The 20,143-nt window shown below is 36.9% G+C and overlaps 1 protein-coding gene across 10 annotated transcripts in view; it reads right to left on the bottom strand.

Moving 5' to 3' along the window:
- Positions 1-20,143, bottom strand: part of LARP1B (La ribonucleoprotein 1B) — a 149,036-nt gene that overhangs the window by 39,650 nt on the left and 89,243 nt on the right. For all 10 annotated transcript variants that reach the window (XM_028492277.2, XM_028492279.2, XM_028492282.2 and 7 more), the window contains exon 12: positions 18,062-18,185. In XM_028492277.2, the coding sequence (XP_028348078.1) occupies positions 18,062-18,185 (124 nt within the window). The remainder of the gene's footprint in view (positions 1-18,061; positions 18,186-20,143) is intronic.

Raw genomic sequence — 20,143 nt, 5'->3', positions numbered from 1 at the left:
GATCACTCCACTCAAGAACAGCAGAATAAATATTCTTGTCAATGCACATGGAACATTCACTAAGACAGACCATACTGTGTGTCATAAATTAGACCTTGACAAACTTTAAAGAACTGAATCATGCAAAGTATGTTCTCTGACCATAATGGAATGAAACTATATATCAATAAGACCAATAACAAAAATATAATAGGAAAATTTCCAATCACTTGAAAATTAAACAACATGTTCAAAATGTTCATGGATCAAAGAGGAAGTTTCAAGAGGAATTAGAGAATATTTTGAAAAGAATGAAAATTAAAACACAACACACCAAATAAGTGAAATAAAGTTAAAATAGTGCTTAAAGGAAAGCATATAGGATTAAATGCTTACATTAGAAAAGTCTCAAATGACTAATGTAAACTTCCCTCTTAAAAAATAAGATATCAGGGGGACTTCAGTGGGTACGACACTGCGCTCCCAGTGCAGGGGCTCTGGGTTCGATCCCTGATCAGGGAACTATATCCTGCATGCATGCCACAGCTAAAGAGTTCGCATGCCAAACTAAGAAGTGCGCATGCCCCAACTAAGAGTTCGCATGCCTCAACTAAGAAGCCCACATGCCACAACGAAGATCCCGACTGCCACAACTAGGACCCAGTGCAGCCTAAATAAATAAATATTTTTAAAAAAATAACATATCAGGCAAATACCCAAATATTTAGAAATTAAACAAAATCACTTCCAAAGAACTGATGGGTCAAAGAAAAATACAAAGAAATTAGAAAATATTTAGAATTGAATAAAAATGAAAAAACAATACATTGAAATTTGTGAGATGCACCTAAAATAGTGCTTAAAAGGAAATTTGTAGCAATAAATTCTTATAATAGAAAAGAAGAAAGTTCTCAAATAAATTATCTAAGCTTCTACCTTAAGAAACCAGAAAAGGAGGAGCAAAATAAACCCAAACCAGGAGAAAAAAATAAAGGAAAAATAAAAATTAGAGCAGAAAATAACACTACTGGGAGAAATAATAAAGTAGATCAAAGAAAACAAATCTTCTTTAGAAAATGTATCAGGGAACTTCCCTGGTGGCTCAGTGGTTAAGAATCTGCCTGCCAATGCAGGGGACATGGGTTCGAGCCCTGGTCTGGGACTATCCCACATGCCACAGAGCAACTAAGCCCATGCACCACAACTACTGAGCCTGCGCTCTAGAGCCCACGAGCCACAACTATGAAGCCCATGTGCCTAGATCCCATGCACAGAAGCCACCGTAATGAGAAGCCCATGCACCGCAACGAAGAGTAGCCCCTGCTCGCCGCAACTAGAGCAAGCCCGCGTGCAGCAACGAAGACCCAACACAGCCAAAGATAAAAATAAATAAATAAAATTTTAAAAAGAGAAAATTTATCAAATCGATCAACTGATATAGCTCCAGCCAGACTGATCAGGAAAAAAAAGAAAGGGAGCACAAATTACAAATATCAGGAGTGAAAGAAGAGTTACTGAGATACCTTGTTTTATTGTGCTTTGCTTTATTGCAATTCGAAGACACTGCGTTTTTGTTTTTGTTTTTACAAAGAGAAAGGTGTTTTGTTGTTGTTGTTGTTGTTTGGCCACGTGGCATGTGGGATCTTAGTTCCCTGACCAGGGATCAAAACTGTGCCCCCTGCAGTGGAAGCGTGGAATCCTAACCACTAGATCACCAGGGAATTCCCTACAGATTAAAGGTTTATGGCAACTTTACATTCAGCAAATCTATTGGTGCCATTTTCCAACAGCATTTGCTCATTCATGTCTCTGTCACATTTTGGTAATTATCACAATATTTCAAACTTCTCCATTATTATATTTGTTACAGTAATCTGTGACCAGTTATCTTTTTTTTTTTTTTTTTTTGGTATGCGGGCCTTCCTCTGTTGTGGCCTCTCCCGCTGCGGAGCACAGGCTCCGGACGCGCAGGCTCAGCGGCCATGGCTCACGGGCCCAGCCGCTCCGTGGCACGTGGGATCCTCCCACACCGGGGCGCGAACCCGGTTCCCCTGCATCGGCAGGCGGACGCGCAACCACTGCGCCACCAGGGAAGCCCCAACCAGTTATCTTTGATGCTACTATTGTAATTATTTGGGGGGTACCATGAACAAAACCCATATAAGACAGTAAACAATTGATAATGTGTATATTCTGACTGCTCCATCAACCAACTGTTTCCTCATCTCTTTCCCTCTCCCTGGGGCTCCCTATTCCCAGAGACACAAAAATATTGAAATTAGGCCAATTAATAATCCACAAAGGTTTCTAAGTGTTCAAGTGAAATGAAGAGTCACGCGTCTCTCACTTTAAATCAAAAGCTAGAAATGATTAAGCTTAGTGAGCAAGGCATGTTGAAAGCAGAGATAAGCCAAAAGCTAGGCCTCTCATGCCAAACAGTTAGTCAAGTTGTGAATGCAAAGGAAAATTTCTTGAAGGAAATTAAAAGTGCTACTCCACTTTAATCGAATGATAAGGAAGTGAAACAGCCTTATGGCTAATATGGAGAAAGTCTGGATAGATCAAACCAGCCACAACATTCCTTAAGCCAAAAGCTAATCCAGAGCAAGGCCCTAACTCTCCTCAATTCTATGAAGGCTGAGAGAGGTGAGGAAGTTGCAGAAGAAAAGTCTGAAGCTAGCAGAGATTGGTTCATGTGGTTTAAAGAAAAAAGCCATATCTCATTAACATAAACATGCAAGGTGAAGCAGCAAGTTCTGATGCAGAAGTTGCAGCAAGTTATCCAGGCAATCTAGCTAAGATAATGCAGGAACAGCAGATTTTCAAAGTAAATCAAACATTCTTCTGTTGAAAGAAGATACCTATCTAGGACTTTCATATCTAGAGAGAAATTAATGCCGGGCTTCAAAGCTTCAAAGGACAGGCTGACTCTGTTGTTAGGGGCTCATGCAGTTGGTGATTTTAAGTTGAAGTCAATGCTCATTTACCATTCTGGAAAATCCTTGGGCCCTTAAGAATGGTGCTAAATTTACTCTACCTGTGGTCTATAAATAGAATAACAAAGCCTGGATGACAGCAAATCTGTATACAATATGGTTTACAGGGGGTTTAAGCTCACTGTTGAGATCTATTGCTCAGAAAAAAGATTCCTTTCAAAATATTATTGCTCACTGACAATGAAACTGGTCACCCAAGAGCTCTGATGGAGATGTATGACAAGGTTAACATTTTCATGCCTACTAACACAAAATCCATTCTGCAGCCCCAGGAACAAGGAGTAATTTCCACTTTCAAGTCTTATTATTTAGGAAATACATTTCATAAGGTTTATAGCAGCCACAGACGGTGATTCCTCTGACGGATCTGTGCAAAGTAATTGAAAGCCTTCTGGAAAGGATTTGTCATTCTAGATGCCATTAAGAACAATTGTGACTCGTGGGAAGAGGTCAAAATATCAACATTAATAGGAGTTTGAAAGAAGTTGATCCCAGGATTCATGGAAGACGCTGAGGGGTTCAAGACTTCAGTGGAGAAAGTAACTGCAGATGTTGTGGGAAGAGCAAGAGAACTAGAGTTAGAAGTAGAGCCTGAAGATGTGACTGAATTGCTGTAATCTCATGTTAAAACTTAAATGGATGAGGAGTTCCTTCTTATGGATGAGCAAACAAAGTGGTTTCTTAAGATGGGATCTACTTATTCCTGGTGAAGACACTGTGAAGGCTTTTGAAATGACAACAAAGGATTTCGAATACTACATAAACTTAAGTTGATAAAGCAGTGGCAGGGTTTGAGAGGACTGACTCCAATTTTGAAAGAAGATCTACTGTGACTAAAATGCTATCAAACAGCATTGACTGCTACAGAGAAACTGTTTGTGAAAGGAAGAGTCAATCAATTTGGTGAACTTCATTGTTTCTTATTTTAAGAAACGGCCACAGCCACCCCAACCTTCAGCCACCACAACCCCGATCAGTCAGCAGCCATCAACACTGAGGCAAGGCCCTCTACCAGCAAAAGGATTACAACTTGCTGAAGGCTCAGATGATGGTTAGCATTTTTTAGCAATAAAGTACTTTGAAAGTATGTACATTTTCCTTTTAGCCATAATGCTATTGCACACTCAGTAGACTACAGTATAGTGTAAACATACTGTATACAGACTGGGAAACCAAAAAATTCATAGGACTTGCTTTATTGTGATATTTACTTTATTACAGTGGTCTGAAACCAAATCCACATCTGAGTTATGCCTGTATCTCTATAGACTTCATAAACATTAAAAGAATAAAAAGGGAATATTACCAAAAACACCCATGAAATGGACAACTTCTTTATAAACAAACTATAAAAGCTCACTCAAGAAAACCTAGATTACCTAAATAGTCCTATATCTCTTTAAAAAATTAATTTGTTGTTAAAAACATTCCAACAATTCCAGGCCCAGATGACTTCATTGGCAAATTCTACCACTCCTATAAGGAATCAGTAATAACAATTGTATACAAACTATTCCAAAATATAGAAGAGGAAGGAATGCTTACCAACTCATTTATGAGGGCAGCATTCCCTGATACCAAAACCAGACAAAGATAATCCAAGAAAATAAAAATACAAACCGATATTCCTCATTCTTCTAAAAAAAAAAACAAAAAAAAAATCAAACTGAATCTAGTAATGTATAAAAAGGATAATATGTCACAGTCAAATGAGGTTATCCTGGGACTCTTAGACTACCTCAACATTTGAAGACAAATCAATGTAATTTACAACATAAATAAACCAATTAAGACAAACCATATAATCATTTCAAAAGACCCAGAAAAAAAGACAAAACAAAAAATCAGCATCCATTCATGATTAAAATCTCTCAGCACACTAGAAATAAAAGGGAACTTCCTCAACCTAATAAAGGGCATCTATGGAAAACCTACAACTAATATCATACCTAATGGTGAAAGACTGAATGCTTTCCTCCTAAAATCAGAAACAATGCAAGGATGTCTTATCTTATAACTTCTGTTCAACATCATGTTGGAGGTGACAACTGAGGCAATAAGAGAAGAAAATAAATGAAAGCATAGATAAATAAGAAATAGAACTACATCTATTCATAGACAACATGATTATCTGTGTAGAAATACATCAATACAGAATACATCAAAGAATCTATAGAAAAAGCTACTAGGCCTACTACTAGTAAGTTTATCAATATCACAGAATACAAAGTTGTATTAGGATTCTCCAGAGTAAAAGAACCAATATGATAGAAAAGGAGATTTAATATGAGGAATTGGCTTACAAGGTTATGGAGGAGGAGAAGTCCCACGATCTGCCATCTATAAGCTGGAGACTTAGGAAAGCCAGTGATGTAATTCAGCCTGAGTCCAAAGGACTGAGACCTAGGGGAGTCGATGATATAAATACCAGTCTGAGATGAGATGAGATGTCTCAGCTCAAACAATGAGACAGCAAAAAAGGAGCAAATTCCTCCTTCCTCCACTTTTTTGTTTTATTCAGGCCCTCAATGGATTGGATGATGTCCACCCACACTGGGGATGGCAAACTACTTTACCACGCTGACCAATTCAGATATTAATCTCATGCAGAAATAGCCTCACAGCAAAACCCAGAAGTACTGTTTAACCAGACATCTGGACATCCTCTGATCCAGTTAAGTTGACACATAAAATTAACATCACAAAGGATCATATAAAAATTCAATCCTATTTCTACATACTAGCAATAAACAATGGATCATAAAAATTTTAAAGCATCATTTACAGCAGCACCAAAATCATAATGTACTTAGGTACATAGCCAACAAAATGTGTACAAAATACACCAAAAACTATAAAACACTGAAGAACAAAAAAATACTTAACTGGAGAAGTATGCAATATTCATGGATTGGAAGATTCTATTCCATTAAGATGTTAATTCTTCCTAAACTAATCTGAAGATTCAATGAAGTTCCAATCAAAATACCAGTTGGAGTTTTTATAGACACCAATAAGCTATTTTTATAATTTTATGAAAAGGCAAATAAACTAGAATAGACATTTAAAAAAAAAAGGTGGAGGACATATACTGATTTTAAGATTATAGTTATCAAGTTGTGCTAGTGGCAAAGGGATAAACATAGAGACAAGATGAACAGAATATAGAGTCCAAAATCTATACACATATAGTTAATTGGTTTTTGTCAAAGATCAAAAGGCAGTTCAGGGCTTCCCTGGTGCGCAGTAGTTGAGAATCTGCCTGCCAATGCAGGGGACACGGGTTCGAGCCCTGGTCTGGGAAGATCCCACATGCCAGGGAGCAACTAGGCCCGTGAGCCACAACTACTGAGCCTGCGTGTCTGGAGCCTGTGCTCCACAAGAAGAGAGGCCACGACAGTGAGAGGCATGTGCATCGTGATGAAGAGTGGCCCCCACTCGCTGCAACTAGAGAAAGCCCTCACACAGAAACAGAGACCCAACACAGCCAAAAATAAATAAATAAATTAATTAATTTTTTTAAAAAAGGCAGTTCAATGGAGAAAGAATAAATTTTCCAACAAATGGTGCTGAAATCACTGGATATCCATATCCATACTTATATCATAAACCAAAAAGAAAAAAAAGAAAAACAACAACAATTAACTCAAAATTGAATAGAGACCTGAATTATGTAAAAGCTAAAAATATAAAGCCTCTAACAGAAAATCTTTGTGGCCAATAGCTCCTGTTATGTATACGTAAATGCCACATAAGAAGTTAAAACCTACTTATATAGAATTAGACAACCAGGGGACTTCCCTGGGGGTCCAGTGGTTAAGAATCTGTCTTGCAATGCAGGGGACCCAGGTTTGATCCCTGGTTGGGCAGCTAAGATTCTACATGCTGCAGAACAACTAAGCCTATGAGCCACAACTACTGAGACCACAAACCACAACTAGAGAGCCCACATGCTGCAACTACAGAGCCCATGCGCTCTGGATCCTGTGCACCACAACGAGAGAGCCAGAGCACTGGAACTAATGAGCATGTGCACTCTGTAGCCCATGCGCCACAACAAGAGAGAAAGCCCGTGCACTGCAGCAAGAAGCCCGTGCACTGCAATGAAAGATCCCATGTGCTGCAACTAAGACCCAACACAGCTGATAAATAAATAAATAAATAAACAAACAAGCAAACAAATAAATAAAATTAGACAACTGGCTACCTGGCTACAAGTCTCCCCCTAAATGTCAGGTCCAGACTGGTTTTCAGGCTTATTCTCCTGAATTCCTCAGGGAATGAGATCTATTTTGTCTATTAAAGTTTGGGCTGTCACTCATCCTACTTCTAATTGGGTCTGTTGCACCAAAATGGAAGACCAAGGGATTGAGATCTTAATCAGACAAGAATCAGATCCAGGACTTGGAACAGGGGAATATTTCCAACTCGGTGTCCATTCCCCAAATCAAGGCAGGACTACACCCCATTTCAGGAGGAAGTAGCTAGAGTGGTCATCACCTCATTCCCTGAAAGATTTGAGGAAGGTTGAAACAGGAGTGGGGATTGAAACTGAGTCCCCTAAAACCAAGTTCCTCTGCCAAGTTTGTGATTAAGCTCTCTGTCCAAAATGTTATTCCCTTTCTTGTCCAACACGCTTTCTCAAGATTGAAGAGTAGCAAACAAAAGGGGGGACTGAAATTGGGCAGGACCCTATGGGGCCCTCCCAGGTACAAACTCTTTGTGTCCCCCATTTCTTGTATATAGGAAATAGGCTTCATTCAGCCTCCTAGACCCTCCCAGAGTTCCAAAGGGCAGATTCAAGCAGCTGTTAATCAAGGAAGTGAGGGAATGCAGAAACAAAGGAGGAGCGTCAAGAAACAATAGTGCAGAATGGGGCAAGGTCCTGGAGTCTGTCATACAGAGTGAAGTAAGTCAGAAGGAGAAAAACAAATACCGTATGCTAACACATATACATGGAATCTAAGAAAAAAAAATGTCATGAAGAGATTAATGGTAGGACAGGAATAAAACACAGACCTACTAGAGCATGGTGGTTTGTGACCACCTAGAGGGGTGGGATAGGGAGGGTGGGAGGGAGGGTGACGCAAGAGGGAAGAGATATGCAAACATATGTATATGTATAACTGATTCACTTTGTTGTAAAGGAGAAACTAACACACTATTGTAAAACAGTTATACTCCAATAAAGATGTTAAAAAAAAAAAAGGTCCTGGTTTCTCCTTAAAGAATATACATAACAATACATCGGAACTTTCCTGGTGGTGCAGTGGTTAAGAATCCACCTGCAAATGCAGGGGACACGGGTCCAAGCCCTGGTCCGGGAAGATCCCATGTGCCACGGAGCAACTAAGCCCCTGAGCCACAACAACTGAGCCTGCACTCTAGAGCCTGCGAGCCACAACTACTGAGCCCACGTGCCTAGAGCCCAGGCTCCACAACAGGAGAAGCCGCCACAATGAGAAGTCTGCGCACCGCAAAGAAGAGTAGCCCCCACTCGCCACAACTAGAGAAAGCCCACATGCAGCAATGAAGACCCAGCACAGCCAAAAATAAAAACTAACTAAACAAATAAAATGTGTATTTCAATGTAAGCACACTTTAAAAAAACAATATATTGTTGAGTTCTTCTACAGGAACTAAGGTCCCACCCAGGTGGGAGACAGTAACTTCAGGCTCAGCACAAGAGTCATAGAACACTGCCCTGTTACTCACCACCAACCAGTCAGAAGAATGTCACAAACCCAGCAGCCCTCACTCCAAATTCTGCCTATAAAAACTTTTCCCTGAAAACCATAAGGAAGTTTGGGCTTTTGAGCACAAGCCCCTGTTCTCCTTGCATGGCCCTGCAATAAACCTTTTTCTGCTCAAAAAAAAAAAAGAAAAAGAAAATCTTTGGATTTTGGGTTAAGCAGAGATTTCTTATGTAGACACCAAAAGCATAATCCACAAAAATTTTTTAAAATCGCACATCATTAAAAATAAGAAGTTCACATCAGTATCCCGCAAGCCGTGCAGCATGGAAAAAAAAAAAAAGTTCTACTCTTCAAAAGACACTCTTTTTTTTTTTTGGCCACACCACGTGGCTTGCAGGATCTCAGTTTCCCAACCAGGGACTAAACCCAGGCAACGGCAGTGAAAGCACCGCATCCTAACTACTAGACCAGGGAACTCCCAAAAGGCCCTCTTAAGAAAATGAAAAGATAATCTCTAGATTGGGAGAAGATATGTGCAAATTACATATGTAATAAAGACTTGAACCAGAATAAATAGCTCTCAAAGGTCAGTAAGAAAACTCAAAAAAAAGTCAAAATATTTGAGCAGTCACTTCACCAAAGATATACTGATGGCAAATAACCACATGAAAAGATGCTCAGCATGTTTAGTCACAATGACATATTAATACATACCTATTAGAATGGCAATTTTTTTTAAAACTTACAATACCAAGTGCTCGTGAGGACGTGGAGCTACTGGAACCCTCATACATTGCTGACGGGAATGCAAAATGACACAGCCACTTTGGAAAACCATTAGAAAGTTTCTTATAAAGTTAAACATACCACATGACCCAGCAATCCCACTAAGTATTTACTCAAGTGAAATGAAGACTTATAGTCTCATCAAAACCTATAAACAAATATTTATAGCATCTTTATTCATAATCACCAAAACCTAAAAACAACCCACACGTTCTTCAACTAATGCTTACATCCATGTAACAGAATATTACTTACCAGTAAAAAGGAACAAATAACACAAAAAAATATGGATGAATCTCAAATGCACTACACTAAATGAAAGAAGTCAGACTCAAAGGGCTACACTCTATACAATCCCATTCATATGATATTCTGGTACAGGCAAAATTATAGGAGTAGAAAATAGAAAACAGGCTGCCAAAGGCTTGGCATGGGGTTGACTACAAACAAGCATGGGAGAATTTGTGGGGAGTAATGGAACTGTGCTATAATTTGAGTAGGTGGTAATTACATGACTGCATCTGTCAAAATTCCCAAAACTGTATATCCAAAAAGTGTGAAATTTACTGAATATAAATTATACTTTATTTTTTTAAAAAAAGAAAGTAAAGAAAGAAAATAACTCTGGATCCTTGTAAGGTGGAATGAAAGGAAAGAGATAGATTAGGAGTTATTATAATTAACCAGTGGTAAAATGATGGTGGCTTTTGCCAGGGTGATAGAAGTAGAGAAGGTGAGAAGTAGTTAGGCTCTGAAAATATTTTAAGGGGTAATTGATATAAAGGAATAAGAAGGAATAAGAAATAGAAGTTGAAAAAGAAAGGGATCAAAGATAACATCAAGGGCTTCCCTGGTGGCGCAGGGAACCAGGCGAGTCCGCCTGTCAATGCAGGGAACACGGGTTCGTGCCTCGGTCCAGGAGGATCCCACATGCAGCGGAGCGGTTAGGCCCATGAGCCATGGCTGCTGAGCCTGTGCTTCCGGAGCCTGTGCTCTGCAACGGGAGAGGCCACAACAGAGGCCCGCGTACCACCAAAAAAAAAAAAAAAAAAAAAAAAAAAAAGATAACATCGAGATTTTTTTTTACCTGTACAACTAGAAAGATGCAGTTAACATTTATAGAGATGTAGAAGTCTGGGAGGAGAAGTCCTTGGAAAGGCGTGGTAATTCAATTCAGACTTTGGATTTTGAACATACAAAGTTTGACATGTTTATAAAATATCCAAGTGAAACGGTTGACTACACAGTTGGTTATTTATATGGAATATAGGATGGAGTCTGTACATATAAATTTGACACTCATTGGTATAAGGATTCTATTTAAAACCATGAAACTAAATACTATTACCTGAGGAGTTATTGAGGATCAGAAAGAGAAGAGACTTGAAGACTAGGTGCTAAAGCATCCAAAGCCTGGGGAAATGGGGAAGAACCAGCAAATAAGACTCCCTGAAGTAGAATGAGAACTAAGTAAATAGTGTATAGGAAGAATGTGTTTCAAGACAGAGAATGATTGATCCAATGCTGTTGGGGAAGATGATGATTGATATGACCCCTCTTAAACACAGAGATCTCTAAAGGCACTATCAAAAGCTGATTTGGGGTATGAGGGGCAAAAGCCTGTTTGAATCGGGTATAGGGGATAAACAGGAAGGTAGATATTAAAGACAGTGAAAACAAACACTTTTTTTTTTGCCTTAAATTCTATTTTGTAATAGCAATAGCAGTTCGTTTTATTACCATCGTTGTTTTATAGCATTTTGCATCCTTTTGCCTTTCAATCTTTCTGTATACTTATGACATACAAACAGCACAGAACTGAATATTCTTTAAATCTAATCCATAATTGTCTTTATAACTGAAAGTTAATCTATTCAACATTTCTTATCATAGCAATATATTGATTTCTATTCTTAATTTTTGCTTATTCTTTCTGTTCATATTTTTAAAATTGGAGATTATAGCACATGAAGACTAATAAATGTATATACAGATTTAAAAATACAGTTGATTTAGAAATGAAAATGAGAACAGGAAATTAAGTATGGAAAAGATTTAAGCTTTCTATAAACACTGTATTTAAAAAATAATCTTTTGGTAAATATCTGAGACTTTACTTAAAGAGCTTAATCACTTATAACCCAGGAAGGCAATATTTAAAAGAAACATAGAGTTGGTATTCACAAACCCACCAACTAGGCTAATACATATATTACAGATTCAGGCAAACCCATTTGCAGACTTTCCAAATGGGATTCCTCCCTTTTCTCAGGAATTAAACACTATATTAATTTTTTTTTTTTACTTCCCCTTGCTCTTCATGGTTTCTACAGGCTATGCATGTATCCATGAATTTTATATGATGGCATTAAATTGATACATCCTCTACTTTTAAGATTAACCCATTTTGTCACATGTAGCTTTAGTTCTTTCATTTTCCACTGCTGCATATTTTTCCTTTCTATGAATATGCCACATATTATATTCTACTATAAATGGGTATTTTTTTAGCTTTCTTTTTTTTTAATATTATGAACAATGTTGCTATAAATGTTCTTTTTGGTAAACATTTGCAACAGTATCTCTTGAAGTGAAACTGCTGGGTTATAATATGTTATGTCAGCATGGTTTTAACTGGCAAATCGCAGCAGAGTATAATATCTTTTCATATTTACCAGCCATACAGTTTTCCTCTATGTGAAGCTCCAGTTTATGTTTTGTCAACTACTTTTTCTACTGATGTTAATCTTTTTTCATATTGACTTTTTAAAATAGAAGTATAGTTGATTTACAATATTATATTCATTTCAGGCATACAACATAATTCAATATTTTTATGGATTATACTCCATTTAAAGTTATTACAAAACAATGGCTATATTCCCATGTACTGTGCAATATATTCTTGCTGCTTATGTATTTTATACATAGTAGTTTGTATCTCCCCCCGCCCCTTCCCTCTAATTTTTTTAAAAATTAATTAATTTATTTATTTTTGGCTGCATTGGGTCTTCGTTGTTGCGCGAGGGCTTTCTCTAGTTGCAGCGACTGGGGGATACTCTTCGTTGCAGTGTGCAGGCTTCTCGTTGCAGTGGCTTCTCTTGTTGAGGAGCACGGGCTCTAGGTGCACGGTCTTAGTAGTTGTGGCTCACGGGCTCTAGAGCGCAGGCTCAGGAGTTGTGGTGCATGGGCTTAGTTGCTCCACGGCATGTGGGATCTTTTCAGACCAGGGATCGAACCCGTGTCCCCTGCATCGGCAGGTAGATTCTTAACCACTGCACCAGCAGGGAAGTCCCTCTTCCCTCTAATTCTTTGTTACTTTTATGCATTGTAAAATTTATCTCTTTGGGACTTAACAACTTGGGAATGTGCCTATGGGATGATATTAAGTAAAATGAGTAAAATGAAGAGTGGTAGATATGATGCAAGCCAAACTGTGCATACGGGAGAATATTTACTTATTGGCAATGGAAGGTGCTGATGGTTGACCAGATCACTGTCTTTAAGAAGGTTCCATTTTCAAATGAATCATATGTATTTTTGTAGCTGTGAACCATATCCTCCATGCTTCTTTCCTTTTGAAAATGGGATGATATCTTTTTTCCCTTTGCACAGAGCAGTATATCTGCCCAGTTAACAATAAAAATTATTGAGATTATCAGGGGACCAGAGTGTAATCTGTAGTTTATTCCAAGACTTTGCATATCTCTTTAATAGTTCTCATAGGGTATAGTCCAAGGTGCCAAACTAAACAAAGATGCTAACATGAAATCTTCATTTATTTAAAATGTGGTCACTTCTTTTATCATGAAAAAACTACACACACTATATAATAACTTTAAATCACTTAGAGTCACTAAATTTTAAAACTGTGTTGTATGGCATAATTTATTAAAAAGTTAAATAGATCCTGGTAATTTAAGTAAATTAATTAATTAAATAAAATACATCTCTTGGGACTTTAATTCTATGATGTGGTGAGGAGCATAAATTATCAATTTTAATGTACTCAAATTAAACCACACAAAAAATCTTGTAATTAGACTAAACATGCTTAGTGGAATACCCTAAGAATGTTAAAAAAAAAAAGTTTAAAAGTATGAAGTTTTTAAAAGTTCAAAGCTTAAAATTTTAAAGAATTTTTTAAAAGTAAGTTCTTTTAGTATTTATAGTAATATTATTTAATATTATTGTTATTCTGAAGCTACTATATCATAGGATAAACAATTCTGTTACTGTGCTTAGGAATGATATTTTTTTCACATAATAAAAAGTGGTACAAATATAAAATCTAACAAATTAAAATTAAAATCTGTAATCCTAAATTTGAACAAAAAATATCAATATAAATTCATAATGTAATTTTCCTTAAAAAAATTTCCAAGCTCTTTCAATAGAAAAGGCCTAGAAATAATGACCAACTCAGTAGCAACTAGAGTACTGACAAAGCTTAACCACCTGGCAAACAAGACAGTTAAGAGTCCAACTCCAGGGACTTCCCTGGTGGTCCAGTGGTAAAGGATGCGCTTTCCAATGCAGGGGACTGGAACTGTAGCTTCAATCCCTGGTCTGGGAAGATCCCACATGCCACGGAGCAACTAAGCCCGCACGCCACAACCACTGAGCCTGCTCACCTCAACTAGAGAGCCCACGTGCCACAAACTACAGAGCCCATGAGCTCTGGAGCCTGCGCGCCACAACTACAGAGCCCATGCACTCTGGAGCCTGTGCGCCACAACTAGAGAGAGAAAACCCACATGCCACAACTAGAGAAAAGCCCGCACACCGCAACGAAGAGCCCAGGCACCGCAACGAAAGATCCCGTATGCCACAACTAAGACCCGATGCAGCCAAAAATAATAAATAAATATAAACAAATGAAAAAATAATATTTTAAAAAAAGAGTCCAACTCCATTATCACCCAACAAAGCAATGAAAGGTGGATTTGGAGCTAAAAGTCAATAAACTGATAACTGGCCCAAGTATCAATAAGACAGTAGAGTAAAACCCATCTAATGTATTTATGAGATCAGAGTGATAATTTTCTCTTTTTTCAATTGAAGTATAGTTGATGTACAATAGTATATAAGTTGTAGGCATACAATATAGTGATTCACAATTTTTAAATGTTATACTCCATTTATAGTTATTATAAGATATTGGCTATATTCCCCATGTTGTACAATATACACTTGTAGCTTATTTTACACATAATAATTTGTACCTCTTAATCCCCTAACCTCATAATCCCTCTGCCCCCTTCCCTCTCCCCACTGGTAACCACTAGTTTGTTCTCTATATCTGTGAGTCTGTTTCTTTCCTGCTATATTCACTAGTTTGTATTTTTTAGATTCCACATATAAGTGAGATCATAGAGTATCTGTCTTTCTCTGTCTGATTTATTTCACTTAGTACAATGTCCTTCAAGTCCATCCATGTTGCTGCAAATGGCAAAATTTTGTTCCTTTTTTATGGCTGAGTAGTATTCCATTGTATATCTATATATACCACATCTTCTTTATCCATTCATTTGTTGATACACATTTAGGTTGTTTCCATACTTTGGCAATTGTAAATAATGCTGCTATGAACATTGGGGTACATGTGTCTTTATTTTAAATTAGTGTTTTTGTTTTTTTAGATATATACCCAGGACTGGAATTGCCAGGTCATATGGTGGTTCTACTTTTAGTTTTTTGAGAAACCTCCATACTGTTTTCCACAGTGGCTCCACCAATTTACATTCCCACTGACAGTGTAGGAGGGTTCCCTTTCTCCACACCCTTGCCAACATTTGTTATTTGTGTTCTTTTGGATGACAGCCATCCTGACAGGTGTGAGGTGATATTTCATTGTGGTTTTGATTTACATTTCCTTGATGATTAGCAATGTTGAGCATCTTTTCATGTGCCTGTTGGCCACCTGCATGTCCTCTTAGGAAAAATGTCTATTCAGTTTTTCAGCCCTTTTTAAAATCAGGTTGTTTGTTTTTTTGATGTTCCACTGTATGAGCTGTTTATATATGTTGGATATTAACCCTTTATTGGTCATATCATTTGCAAACAATTTCTCCCATTCAGTAGGTTGTCATTTCCTTTTGTCGATGGTTTCCTTTGCCATGCAAAATCTTTTATGTTTAATTAGGTCCCATTTGTTTATTTTTGCTTTTATTTCCTTTGCTTTAGGAGAAAGATGCAAAAAAAATTCCTGTGATTTATGTCAGAGTGTTCTGCCTAAGTCTTCCTCTAGGAGTTTTATGGCTTCTGGTCTTACATTTAGGTCTTTAATCCATTTTGAGTTTATTTTGTATATGATGTAGAGAATGTTCTAATTTCATTATTGTACATGTAGCTGTCCAGTTTTCCAAGCACCACTTATTGAAGAGACTATCTTTTCTCCACTGTACATTCTTGCCTCCTTTGTTGTAGACTAATTGACCAGAGGTGCATGGGTTTATTTCTGGGCTTTCTATCCTGTTCTATTGATCTGTATGTATGCTTTTGTGCCAGTACCATACCGCTTTGATTACTGTAGCTTTGTAGTATCGTCTTAAGTCAGGGATCCTGACTCCTCCAGCTCTGTTTCTCTTTCTCAAGATTGCTTTGGCTATTCAGGGTCTTTTGTGTTTCCATGTAAATTTTAAAATTATTTGTTCTAGTTCTGTGACAAATGCCATTGATATTCTGATAGGGATTGCATTGAATCTGTTGATTGCCTTCGGTAGTATGGTCATTTTAACAATATTAATTCTTCCAATCCAAGAAAATGGTATATATCTCCATCTGTTTGTGTTGTCTTCAATTTCTTTCATCAGTGACATAGTTTTCCAAGTACAGGTCTTTCACCTCCTTAGGTAGGTTTATTCCTAGGTATTTTATTATTTTGATGGGATTATAATTGGGATTGTTTCCTTAATTTCTCTTTCTGATAGTTCATTGCTACTGTATAGAAATGCAACCGATTTCTGTATATTAATTTCATATCCTGCAACTTTACCAAATTTTTTGATGAGCTCTAATAGTTTTGCTCATAGTGATAATTTTAAAATAAAACAAAAAAACAGAAAAACCTCCTCATTGGTCACCAAAGAACGATGTAGAGAACCAGCTCATCGCTTTGAAAACTAGTAAACAAAGTGAAAGAATTAAGCATTTATTCTCTTTCCTATAAGAACTCTATCTCAGGAAAAACAAATAGTCAATTAAGGGAAATCCTCTTTATGGAAGTAATCTACTAAATTAAGAAGGAATTATGAAAATAGAATTATCACTATTTTGAAGCCCCTTGTGAAATAAAACTTCAAGCGATGATTATCAAAGAGAGACACCAAAGAGAGACAATCGAGCATTATGTGCCTCCTGGTATAAGTATTCAACACAACATATGACATATTCTTGCAAAAATGTGAGCCTCAATCTGATCAAGTCTCTGTATCAAAATCACAGTTAAAGAAAATTCAGGACCAGAAAATGGTTGGATGAAACCATGGGATGCAATCAGCAAAGTCCAGAATGTAAGAAATTCTACAGGACAAACAATCTAGTTTCTACAACAATAAAGTTCAAGGGAAAAAAAACATAACAGTATGAACCTATATACTAAAAGAGACATACCAACCTACTTCAATGTTTTGAGTTTATATGGATCCTGATTTTTTTTTTAAGTGATGAATGAGAAAATTTGAACACCAACTAGACATTTTATATTAAGGAATTACTGTTAATTTTAGATGTGATAATGGTACTGGCTTATTTATGTGTTAAAATAGGTAGTCCTTATCTTATTAAAGACACATACAGAAATATTTAGGAATGAAAAAATATGAATAATATGATTGGGAGTTTGTTTCAAAATAATCCAAGTGGGAGGTAAAGAGAATGAGTGGAGTCAAGATGAAATAAAATCGGCTGTGAGATGATAAAGCAGCTAATGGGTAGGTAATGGGTACACGGGGTTTCACTATACAATTTGCTTTACTTTTGTATATGTCTGAAGTTTTCCAAATTAAAAGTTTTTCTTTAACCTACCTTCAGGAAAAACTATAATAAAATCAGTTACACTTGCCTGAAAATGTCAGATTCAATTTTATGAATTTCCCAAATGTACTTACACTTTCACACAAAGCTAAGGCCTTAAAGCAAAAGAATGATGCTAGTGGTATATTTTAAGGAATCAGCAAGTGAGTGAAAATTTTCCTTATTTTGGGAAGAGAAGCATTCCCAGCAATCTCAAAATCAAATGAGACACATAAAGAAACCAACCAATTCAGCCTACTTTTAAGTAAGCATTTGGGTTTGAGCATGAAGTGGTGTTAAAATAGACAACTCCTGGATCACCTTTGTGATTACCTGCCTATTCTAAGGTGGGCTTCCAACTATGATCATTTACTACATGGCTGTCTTACCAAATTTACAATCTGTATTTTTAAGTCTCTAAAATGTTTTGAAGTTCACCAAAGGATAAATAAAAGTTGAGTTTTAAAATTCTAGTCTTTTACCAGATATCTAAATGTTTTCTACAAATAAAAAAGAAGCAAACTTTAAAAACAATTTAGAACTGCTTTAATATTATTCAGACACTTACACAAAAGGAGATTTACATACCTTGCCTGGCCTGTGAAGGTGCTACAGGAACTTCTTGGTTTGGCTCAAAAGGAAGTTCAGGTGTTAGGTTTTCAAACTGCTCTTTACTAATGAGATTTAGCTTCTTAAAGTTCTCAACTTCTTGCTGAAGTAGAATGGAGGAATCTAATTACTAAACTGGCTAATAGAGTAACCAACAGACAACAATTGATACTAATCTCAAAAAATGAGTTTTAAAAACAGGAATTGATTGCAACCGAATAGAAAAGATGTTCTAATAAAGAATCTAGCATTATACTTAATAACAATTAATATTCAGAGTCTAAAAGAGGCATTGAGAACCCTAAAATATTATGACTATTTTATAATTAAAATACATTATAAGAACATACATTCTTATCATTAACTATTTGTTGAGCATTTACACACAAGACCACTAGAGTATTATAGAGGTTACAAAGTAATCCAATTAATGTTCCCTACCCTTAAGGAATTTACAAGTTAGACGGAAAGAAATGCACACATAAAAATAATATTAGACAGTGCATGAAAAGTAGATAGTATTTGGTATAAGAATTGAGATCATAAGGGAGGCATCACAGAAGAGATGGGACAAAGCAGCTCCTTAGAATGAGAACTTAGAGAAAGGGAAAAGCATCCTAAATTAGGTACTATGAGCAAAGATGAGAAGCTTGGAATAAGCAATCATTTATTAGAAGATAATTCAGTAAATGACAAAATTTGTTTAGAACCAGTGGTCTGGTAAGGAAGCTGGAGAAAGCTAATAGACCTTTAACACTAGTCCAAGAAGTTTCTGCCTCTTTTTCTAATAGTGGGAAATATGTGATCAAACATAAACCTACATGGCTCTGAAGCTTCATTTCCAGACCCCTTTTATAAGCTTAGTAGCAAGGATACTGCGTAGGTCTAAGCTGTTAGCTCAAAGGAAAAATGGGCCCATCCCTGCCCCTAGAGCCCCTTTCTAATTTTTGTTACATAACCACATAGATGTTCCCTGCCCTGCCCTACATATATGTAAAACATTACAGAGGTGGAGGCCATTCTCTACTGGAAGGTCATCTGGCCATAATGCATGAAGACTACCGAAGCCTGGCTGAAGCTGTGGGGGGAAAAAAAAAAAGAGTTTGAGGGACTACTTGCATTCTATTACTTCTGGTAAGTTTTCCCCAATAAACCCTGTATCACATCTACACTACTCCTCAGTGCTAATTGGTCCATGACCCTTTACAGAGTAACATCTAAAAAGAGTGTAAGGAGGTAAAAGACATGACAAAAGTATCTGTCTGATGAGCCAAATTAACCATCATTACAAAACAGTTGTGGCATCTTGCTCTTAACAGCTATCCAAACAATCTTTTCCTTCTGTCTTCAAACATGAATGTTACTTGACAGCTCACACCATTTATTAGATCCAGCTTAGCTTTTTAAACTAGGATCTATCTCCTTTTCATGAAAATGTCTTAAATGATTACTTCCCCTATACCAAAATTGCTTTCCCAAAAGTCTTCAATAAGCTCTTCAAGCTAATTGAGTCATTACTCTTCACTGTCCCTGATCTTGCTACAGAGCTTGCTGTTAGCAACTCCCACTTCAATGAACATTTATTGTATGTTTATCATATGCCAAAAATGAATAAACACAGTTCTATTCTGATGGGAACACAAATAATACGGTTCTGTTTTGTTTTTAACTTTTAAAACTAATTATGGTATGACACACCCCAATTTACATATATATATACACACACACACTAGAGAAGGGCATAAATCATAGGTATATATCTCAATAAGTAGTCAAAAGTGAATAGACCTGTGGAACCACCATTCGGGTAAAGATGATATAAATAGCACCCTAGAAGTACCCTTCATGCTCCTTCCTATCACTACCCTGTCTTTCTTCCTAAAGACAGCCAATACTCAGACTTTAATTCTATAGATTAATTTTGCCTGTTTTTGAATTTTATAAAAAAGTAATCATAATGTATGGGGTTTTTTTGTTTGTTTGTTTGTTTGGTTTTTTTTTTTTTGCAGTACGCAGGCCTCTCACTGTTGTGGCCTCTCCCGTTGCAGAGCACAGGCTCCG

Source organism: Physeter macrocephalus, chromosome 7 (genome assembly GCF_002837175.3).
Source record: "Physeter macrocephalus isolate SW-GA chromosome 7, ASM283717v5, whole genome shotgun sequence".
Classification (NCBI taxonomy): Eukaryota; Metazoa; Chordata; class Mammalia; order Artiodactyla; family Physeteridae; genus Physeter; species Physeter macrocephalus.
Note: the sequence above shows the minus strand (reverse complement) of the source record. Positions and strands in the feature narration are given on the sequence as shown.